This window comes from Protobothrops mucrosquamatus, unplaced genomic scaffold (assembly GCF_001527695.2).
Source record: "Protobothrops mucrosquamatus isolate PMUCROS unplaced genomic scaffold, P.Mucros_1.0 scaffold1493, whole genome shotgun sequence".
Classification (NCBI taxonomy): domain Eukaryota; kingdom Metazoa; phylum Chordata; class Lepidosauria; order Squamata; family Viperidae; genus Protobothrops; species Protobothrops mucrosquamatus.
In genome coordinates, this window is record NW_015387668.1 from 10,236 (window position 1) to 20,440 (window position 10,205).

Genomic DNA, 10,205 nt, shown 5'->3' on the forward strand with positions numbered 1-10,205 from the left:
TTAAATCACAATATATTTTTAATATAACAAATGGAATAGAATTCTATGTTACATTGTCTGCAGTAGATTAATGCAGGTAAATTCATGGAAAGATTTAGTTTTAAAATATTTGTAGCAGCTTCTATTTGTTTGCTTTGAATTGTTTTGGTACCTCTTTACTCTCCTACCACCGGGTAGGAGATATAGAAGTATAGCCAGCTGTACCAACAGGCTGAAGAACAGCTTCTATCCATGGACTGTCAGGCTCTTGAATGGGAAATAACTTTATCTATGATAGACTCGTGAGGCAGGCGCGTTGTACAATTAGCTTACATGATGTAATAAGTTGGTGGGTTTGTTGTCACTGTGAGTTGTGGGGGGGGACATGGAGGGAGGCTTAGCCAATCTCATTGTATACATGTTGTACTTTGATAATAAAGGTTCATTCATTTAGGACTGTTTGGTATCTGCTTTTAGAATTTTTTGATAAAATCCTACATATGTTTACTTAAGGGAAGCTCCATTGAGTGATTTACAGGTACTTTTCAATAAGCAATACATAACACTAAATACTTACTGCTCAATTAAAATATATTGGATTATATTGGTAAGTGTTGGAAACAGCATTTTCCAAACTGGAATATTAATATATTTTAAGGGCTAGATTGAAAAAACAACTGTTATGGGCCATCCAGAGGCTGTTATAATGATACAGAACACGCCTTGAAATTAACAAATGGCTGTTGCATACACAGAACAAAACATTGCTTTAAGATATCTATCAAATAAAGCTCTCTACATCCCAATATCCATCTTTCCCACATGGGAGAAAGGGAGGAGGAAACTTACCTGACAGAGATAGAGAAATCTCCTGGGGAGTTCTGACTAGCTCGGACTATGAAAGCACCAACTCCTTTATCCCTGAGCATCGTCTCAGCCATGTGACGGGATACTGTCTCTTGGAACCAGCTGTCAAAAGCAATACATCATAAGCGACTATAACAGAAAATTAATTTGAGAGAGAGAAAGCCAGATTTTAAAAGTACAGAAGGGTAAGAAATGCCTCAACACTCGGTCTCAAACAACCAATCATCATCATCATCATCATCATCATCATCATCATCATCATCATCATCATCATCACCCCCTTCTAATTTGTTTTTACCAATCCAGCATAAAATAATGGAAGCCCCTGTCAAAATTCAAAGTGCTTCTGCCATTCAGAATGCAAAAAGGAAATGTGCCATACCCATTCCTCTGAATATATATCAAGTTATTAGAAGAAACATTGTTCTATATGCAGAGAACTAAATAAATAATAACAGCTGATGAGGCTCATATTGATAAGCATAAATCATCCTAATGCAATCAACTACTGTGTTTCCCCAAAAATAAGTCTCACCCAAAAAATAAGCCCTAGCCTGATTTTTAGCGTGCTCCTAATATAAAGCCTATCCCCAAAATAAGCCCAGGGGTGGGTGGGCATGGCCAGCACAGGAGGCGGCTAGCATGCGGGGGCTGTTAGTGTCCAACAGCAGCAGCCTGCGCAGTGCAGGTACATCTGAGCATGGAGACAGAGGCAGGGGGGAGGCAGGCGATCTGGATGCGCTGTGTAGCCATCTGGCTTGTGGGAGGCTTGCGTGGCAGCACCGGCAGCAGGCAGAGGCAGAAGCACCAGGGAGAGGCAGGCAATCTGGACGCGTCGCCCACTCCATCCCACCATTTCTCGGTTTGCAGGTGGTTGCGCTGGAGCAGGTGGCTTCACGGCGTGTTGGGACTGCCTGCCTCCCCCATGCCTCTGCCTCTGCTTGCTGCCTGTGCCACTGCGCAAGTCTCCTGCAAGCTCCTATGAGTCAGGCGGCCACGCAGCATGTTTGGATCACCTGCCTCCCCCCCCGCTTCTGCCTCTGTGCTCGGACTTATCTGCACTGTGTCAAGGGACCGGTGGGCTGCGGCTGCTGCCAGACACCATTGGCCCCTGCACACTCGCTGCCTCTTGTGTGCGCACCGGGGGGGGGCGCCCAACTGGGCTGATCACCCTGATACCCTGTTTCCCCGAAAATAAGCCCTAATGCGTCTTTTGGTGCAAAAAAATATATAAGATCGGGTCTTATTTTCAGGGAAACACGGTAAAGGGCAGGCACTTCTAAGAAGAAAAACGGATCAACTTTAAATTTAAAATGAAGTAGATTTTAGCTTGCTTTATTTTGTTTTGTTTTGACAGTAGTCCCAGAGTGCCTGTAGAGCAGAAGGTCAAAAGAAAAAAGTTTGAGTATAGTGTTTATGTTCATTTGTACCTATGAAAAACATTAGATATAGATATAGACACACCCGCAACATGCAGACATACATCATGCTAAGTTTTGAAAGAATAAGAACTTTATGCAGCGCACAGAAGTGACTATAAAGTCATACTCAAAAAAATTTAAAAAGCAGGATAAGAGCAAAGAAACATCTGTACTTAAATTTACTTTTTACCAACACTATTCACTATTATTGTTCCATACTTTTTTATCCTTGCAAACCATCCTTGTTTTTACCATTTCCACATCTCAATTGACAAAAGGGCTTTTGTTTTAACAAGAATAGTTAACAAGCCACTGTTGCTTGGTTCACAACAATTGGGGGTGGGGGAACAGCCATAAAACTCATGGTTTTCATGCTATAATGACTGGCTTTGTATGCTATTTCCTTTCTGGATAAGTAATGTAGTGCAGACCACAGAAAAACAATGAGAAATACAAAGCTGCTTTCTTTTTGAGGATTCATCAACTTGATTCCATTTCTATTTTTTCAAACTTCCCTTTTCTTTCCTCTCAATTCATTTAGGTTTTCACTATACAGTATTTGTCTTGCTATTTTCTCTGTGATGAAGTCACTTCAATATACTTCTTTTGTACTGGGCACTGACTTGTGTGTAGACATTCATTTGATATCCATGCATTCTTTTTGTTTTTCCACACACACACTTCTCTATTAATCTATTTTTCTATTATTCAATTTATATTGCTCCTGACATACTCAAATTTCAGTTCCATATAAAAAGTGAAGTGTACTTTTGTATATAGTCATTTTTGCTGTAATTTCTTGCAGCAGATTTCACTTCCTCTTTATCAGAGTTTATATAACATTTTTCCATTTAGTTTCCCAACTTTAGTTAATATTCTACTGAAAGTTATCCACTTGCTTTAATTTTTTGCTATGTATAAACTTACAAATACTACAGCTATTTTGAATGAGTACAGGAATTAGCTCAGAAATTAAAGTTACTTTTAGAAGGAATTCTGATATTTATACCTTATACTAGCTGTACCCGGCCACTCGTTGCTGTGGCTCAGTCTGATTAAATGGAAAAGAAAGAAAAGAGAAAGCGCACCAAAGATTATACAAATTAAAGTGTTACGAACACCCATATGTTATAAAAAACAACAAGGTAACAGACACGTAGTTAAGGTTGCGTTACAGTGTGCTTTATTAATTTAGTTTTACTTTTATTTAGCTTTAGATACTTTTAAGTTAAATTGTTACGTTAGCCTTTGTAAGAAATGGAATCGTAAAATTGGAAATTTGGAAATCGTAAATGGATCGTAAATTGGAAACATTGAAATGGAATGGTAAAATCGTAGCGTGTGTTGCTTTTACGTCCAACAGATGGCGCTGTTTTTTAAAAAAACATGTTTTTACCTGTCACAGGTGTGACATCTATATAATATAGGTATATAAAAACACGTGCGTATTCGAATGCAACGTTGTGTCAAAATTTCAAAGCAATTGGTGAAGAACGTTTGGAGATTTAAGAATTTGAACAAACAAACATTTACATTTTTATTTATATAGATGTGCAACTTTTTTTGGCTACCCTTAAAATATTCCAGCATCTACTTGGAACGGTTTATATTTTGGACATACTTTGGCAAATAGGATTGTATAATTTGATATGGCAGGATAATATTAATCTCTTCTAGCTTTCTGAATACTTATGCATGTGTGTGTTTGTATGTGTATGAAAGTTGCTGAAAAGCCATTAGGAAAATATTCAGAATTGTGAATATTTCTAAACAGGAAAGGGAAGATAGGTAAAAATGGAAAAACAATTTTTTTCCAGAAATTTGCCACTTTCTTTTTTTTTACCCATTCATTAAATTATTTTTTAAATGGGTACACAGAACTCAATATTATAAAACATGGACATAAATGTAGAAATTGTATACTTACCCAGGAATCTGAAAATCAATATAATTCTTTGGGACATATCCCTCATAATTCTTCAACTCAGCTCTGTACCAATTTTCCTGAGAGCTTAAGATCTGTAAATCAGATGGAAAACTGTAATTACTTTATGTGAGTCTTGTGCTAGCCTACATTTTGAAGATTTTATGCCTCCTTAACTCCTTTGCTATGTTTCCTGCTATCAACTCTTATCAGTTTTCCTCCAGAGATCTGAAACAAGCTTCAGCCATTTTTTTTCTTGAAAATAACTGTGTTCTCTTACCTCAGAAGAAATGAACTAGCATAGCAGGTGTGCCAAACCAACTGTTGAGAGAAACTGATCGTTCCTGACTTTCATTTATTAGGCATGGACATCTGTGGGAAGAAAGTCTACATGGAAATACTTTCCTTTTAAGAAAAAAAAACCCTGATTGCACAGAATTTCAGCTGCAGAGTGTGCCTCAGCACCTCAAAAAGTCAAAAGGAAAAAAAAAGAGGGTGGACCTAAACATCTATGTAAGCATAACAAGAAAAAAACATTAGAAGCTGTATTGAGGGTCTGGATTTCTTCCCTACTTTGGTGCTTTGCTTAATTACTTTATAAAGAATAAATCTTATATAAAATTTATTTGAGAGCCAGTTTGTTCTAGTGATTAAGGTACCAGGTTAGAAGCCAGTCATTCTCTTCTCAGCCCAACCCACCTCACAGGGTTGTTGTTATGAAGGAAAACAAGAGGAGGAAGGTAAAAGTAAAGGTAAAGTTTTCTCCTATCCAATCATGTCTAACGCTAGGCGGCTGTGCTCTTCTCCCTTTCTTAGCCAACGGAGCGTTGTCTGAAGACATTTCCATGGTCATGTGACCAGCATGACTATATGCCAGGGGTAGTCAACCTTGGCTCTTTTATGACTCGTGGACTTCAACTCCCAGAATTCCTGAGCCAGCACTCAGGAATTCTGGGAGTTGAAGTCCACGAGTCATAAAAGAGCCAAGGTTGACTACCCCTGCTATATGCTGAGGTGCATGGAACTCTATTACCTTCCCACCGAAGTGGTACCTATTTATCTACTTACATTTGCATGCTTTCGAACTGCTAGGTGGGCAGCAGATGTGGCAAGTAACGGGAGTTCACCCCATTGTGCTGCGCTTGAGTTTCAAACAAGCCTAGGATCTTTAACCGCTGAACAACTTTAACCACTGAGCCGTCATGCCCCCAGGAGGAGGAAGGAGTATTAGGTATATTCACCACCTTGAGTTATTTATAAAAATAATAAAGGTGGAATATAAATAAATAAAATTTCCATCCAAAGTGTTTCTTTTCTTTCAATATGCCCATGGCAGCTGCCCAACATGACAGTGGCTTCTGAGGTACTGTATTGCTCCACTTAAAGATGTTCAGTCTTAGAGAGAGACGGTGGGTCAATGAAGTGACTCTGCTTCCCTTAAGATTTATCTCTTTAAATGGCTGCAAATAATAGATAGAAGTGAAATCATCCCATAAATCTTACAATTTATAATTTATATAATTTATAATTCTTCCTTGCTTGTATGAGGAAATAACCCTTTCATAATCAAAAGTAAAAAAAACAGGGAAACCAAATGGAAATTTGGGTGGTTTAGAAATAGGAAATATAAGTAAAAAATAAATAAAATACGGTAGTTTGGGAAGATTATGGTAGCCTGGATTGAGATTGTGGAATTGGTAAAATAATTTTAGAAAGCAGTGAAAGAAGAGGTTGAAAATATGTTTAAAAGAACTAAATTTATGAAGCATTGTACTGAATCTATAGTAGAGTTGACGGCATCAATTCACGAGGCATAGAAAACAAACAAACAAATAAATAGAACATCTGCCTATTTCACATCCTTGGGAAGGACTTAATAGGTGGATAGAAATATCAAATCCACTCTAAACACCTGGTTGACTGTGCAGTGAATCATAATAATAACAAACGACTACCTAGTTAGCTGCTGCAAGAAGATCACACGGACTGACTACAAGCAATGGTATGACAAAGTAGCAACAATGGTACAATGAAATATCTGCAAAAAATACCATTTGCCTGCAAGCAAGAACTGATGGACTACAAAATAAACTAAGTAATAGAAAATAAAAAACCTAAATTACTCTGGGACTTTAGAATTCAAACAAATAGACACTTGCCACATAACATCCCAGACTTAACAATTATTGATAAGAAAGACAAAATGTCTGGATAATGGACATGGCAGTACTTGGAGAGAGCAGAATAAAAGACAAAGAACTGGAGTAAATTACAAAATACAAAGAGCTGGAAAAAGAAATAGAACAACTGTGACATAAGAAAAATAGCACCAATAATAACAAGTGTCTTATCGACAAACAGTAAGATAATAATTGAATTGAAGGTTAACCGTAATAGTAACAATCCTTTAGTTTAAGTAGAGAACAGAGGAAAAAGTATATAGAACAATGCACATGCAAGCTTACATATGATAACACATTCATATGTAATTGAGAATAAATGTTCATATTGTTGCATGAGGCACAGGTTCCAAATTCATGAGGTGGGTCCACACACCGTTTCATTACTCATGGATTTTAACAACAAATATGCTTAAGCAAGCCAATATCTGTGCTGAATTGTAGTGTTTAGCATTATCTATTCACACTCACTGAATGTTATGTCCTTTCCTAATTAGATATCATTTTAAGTGTCTTCAGTTAAATGTGTGAAGTCTGTTAAGTTAGCAAAATAATGATAACATCTACTTCAGAGAAATCTGAAGAGAATGCTGCTCTTACTCATCTCTGAAACCATAAATTAATATTTCTGTAAATGTTAATAATTTTATCCGAAGTCAGATTTCCAAAACGTAGTGCAAAATTGCATAACAAGCTGCTGGTCTCAAAATTCCTTTACGCCTAATTGATTACAATTTTTTTTTCTTCCAGTAGACAAATGCTGAAATCTAAGCAATACTAAAAACTCATATGAGTACTTGTATAATTGGAATTACATTTCCAGAGAAATAAATATGCTCTGAGGTAAAGAGGACAGTCTTCAGATAATATCTTTTTGAGAACAGGTTCATGTGGAGATATAGGTTTCCTCGTGTCAGTGGGCCTCATCCTTCCTGCTTTGTTAATATCTATATTAAAGCTGGGCTCCTTTTGCCTTTTGAAAGCAATTCTGCACTCTGTAAAATAGTATTTGTAATTTAATATTTTTCTAGACAATGTTAGTTTTTTTAAAAAAACATCTGAACCCCTGAAAATTTGCTGTGAATGAACTTTTGGGTTTCAGTTTTTAGTGTTTCATACAACCCCACCAACTTCTTGTGGAACCCAGTGTGAAAAAAACTGGCTAGAGATAATCCTTTGGGAATCAGTTCTAGTTTAGGACGTGTGTCACTGATTAACAGAACAAATATATTATATCTTCATAGGAGACACTTCCATACATAGTCTTTGCCGGGGCTTTTTTTTTTGTCATAGAACGCATGGAACAGCGTTCCTTTTTTCAACGGAATTTGTGGAACTAAAAATAGTTCAGTCAGACCTTCCAACTTCTTGCAAAAAAAAAAAAAAAAAGATCTCACAAGGAGTTGGAAGGTCTGACTGAACTTTTTTTAGTCCCACAAACTCCCTTTCCCTGCAGCAGAAGAGAAACATGCCAGAGCTGGAAAGCAGGTTAGCAAAGAAATGCTTTTGGGAAGAGGAAGGAGCTCTGCTGGGAAGAGAAGCGGCAGGAAACAGGGCTGCCATTTCCAGAAGGGAGAAGGGAGACGTGGGGCAATGCAGGGCAGCAAGCAAGTGCTGTTCTCTGCTCTGCATCCCTGCACAGAGCTGCTGTGTTCTCCGTTCTCCGTGAGACAGGCGACAAAGGACTGGTGGAGGGAAGCGGCAGAGGAGTCTTGTGCCGCCCGGTCATGGTGCAGGCCACGGGAGAGTTGGCGGAGGACAAGGAGGCAGCGGCTGCACCAGGGCAGGTGATCTGTGGGGCGAAGCTTAAAGAAAGTCCCTCCAGCAGAGCACAGTGGCAGTGGAGCCATTCACCGTCACTCTCCCTGGCTCCGAAATGGCGGAGGGGGACCGGGCTTACCCTGCCCATCCCATCCACCTTAGCATGGTGGGAGTGAAAGGTTGCCAATCAAGGAATGGCCTGGTTGGGGGGGGGATGAGTTCCGGCTCCTTTTTTCTTACAAAAAAAGCATTGGTCTTTGCACTGCTCCAAAATCAGTTTTGCATCTATGTGACCTAGGACATCTTTGTTTGGCAGCTGAGCCAATTTATTTCTGGTTCGCTTCAGAATCTCCTTTCCCACTGGAAATGCTGAAGCTGTTTAGTATTTTGGGCATATAACTTGTCTGTTGGCAGAAACCTGCTGCTTGACTTTTCATTTCAAACCAGCTTCTTCCTCTTCCCTACAGAATTCAGCATTAAACTGTCATTGTCGCTGATTTTTTAAAGGTAGCCAGGGGATATTCACTTGATGGAATTGCAGCTTTCCATGTTGCCTGTGTTCACTGTTTTGGGGGAATTACCAGACAATTAATACTTAATTATTAATATGGGTGTAGGGCCGCCGAATGTCACTGTTTGTGCTATCTTAGTGGTCATCTGGAATGCACAATGATAGTGTTTCAGCACTTTGAGTTCACTGGCAGTGAAGATAATTATTAGTTAGCTTCAAACTGCTTTTGAGGATTTGGGGAATAGAAAAGGTGATGCTCTGGAAATGTCTGTGAAGAAGTGTTGATTGATACATACCTTCAGAACATCTTGTGCCTGAAAACTTAGCTCATCCTCTCCTGATGCTTTAAAGTCAAATTTTGCAATGGCTTCCATGGTATCTCCTGTTATAGTGAAGTAGAAGATACATAATATTATTTATATTTTCTCTATTTGATCAATGATAATCTTTATTATTAATATAATGTTCAGGAATCTTTGGTTGAATTTGTAAGGCAATTATATTGTCATTTACGTTAGAGTTCCACAACTTCTCCGGCTTTGCGGACTGGCTGGGGGGGGAGAGGGAATGGTTCTGCATGAGTGGTGGGCAAGCATGTGCACAGCTCCATTTGTGCGAGTGGGGGGAACATGTGCCTGCTGCTCATACAAATGGGAATGTGGTGCGCACTCACTCACCATTTCCGCGGCCCGGTTCCAAATGGCTTAAGGCCTGGAGGGTTGAGGCCCACTGATTTATGGTATCAGCCATAGAAACATTCCAGTTATCTGGTTTCACTGAAGTGCTGCCTGTGCTGCAACCAGCATCAGTTAACATAGACACATTCTTAAGTGTAATTAACAACAGATTCAATCTATATCTTTTTATATATAAATAAAAATGTAAATGTTCGTTTGTTCAAAATCTTAAATCTCCGAAAGTTCTTCACCGATTGCTTTGAAATTTTGACACAACGTTGCATTCGAATACGCGCGTGTTTCTATATACCTATATTATATAGATGTCACACCTGTGACAGGTAAAACATGCTTTTTAAAAAAACCAGCGCCATCTGTTGGACATAAAAGCAACACACGCTTTTACCAGACTGAGCCACAGCAACGCGTGGCTGGGTACAGCTATAGTATAATAATCATAGAAGCAAAAGCTAAGTGCAGTAACACTAAGAGTACTTTCCCAGATTCCCTGAAAAGTATTATCATCAATCTAATCATGTCTTGGCTGCAGATCATCCAAGGCGAAGGCTAGACAGTTCCATTCTGTCATCTATCCTAATACTATTCCTTCCGTGCACAATGTCCAACTATCATCCATCAGAGTGCTGAATGATGGTGAATCATCTTCATAGGAACTGTCATCGACTCTGCACTGCAGTACAGGTAGTCCTCGACTTACCACAGTTCATTTAGTGACCATTCAAAGTTACAACAACACTGAAAAAAGTGACTTATGACTGTTCTTCACACTTACGACCATAGCAGTATCCCCATGATCATGCGATCAAAATTCAGATACTTGACAACTGACTGATATTTATGATGGTCAAAGCATCCTGGGATCAT

General features: G+C 38.7%; 1 protein-coding gene across 1 annotated transcript in view; it reads right to left on the reverse strand.

The window, feature by feature from the left end:
* Positions 1-9,017, reverse strand: part of LOC107293064 (GRB2-related adaptor protein 2-like) — a gene marked incomplete at its 3' end in the record, with an annotated part of 12,612 nt that extends 3,595 nt beyond the window's left edge. The window contains exons 1-3 of the mRNA XM_015822197.1: positions 8,940-9,017; positions 4,195-4,286; positions 829-948 (exon numbers count right to left, since the gene is read on the reverse strand). Of these exons, the coding sequence (XP_015677683.1) occupies positions 829-948; positions 4,195-4,286; positions 8,940-9,017 (290 nt within the window). The remainder of the gene's footprint in view (positions 1-828; positions 949-4,194; positions 4,287-8,939) is intronic.
* Positions 9,018-10,205: the final 1,188 nt, after the last annotated feature.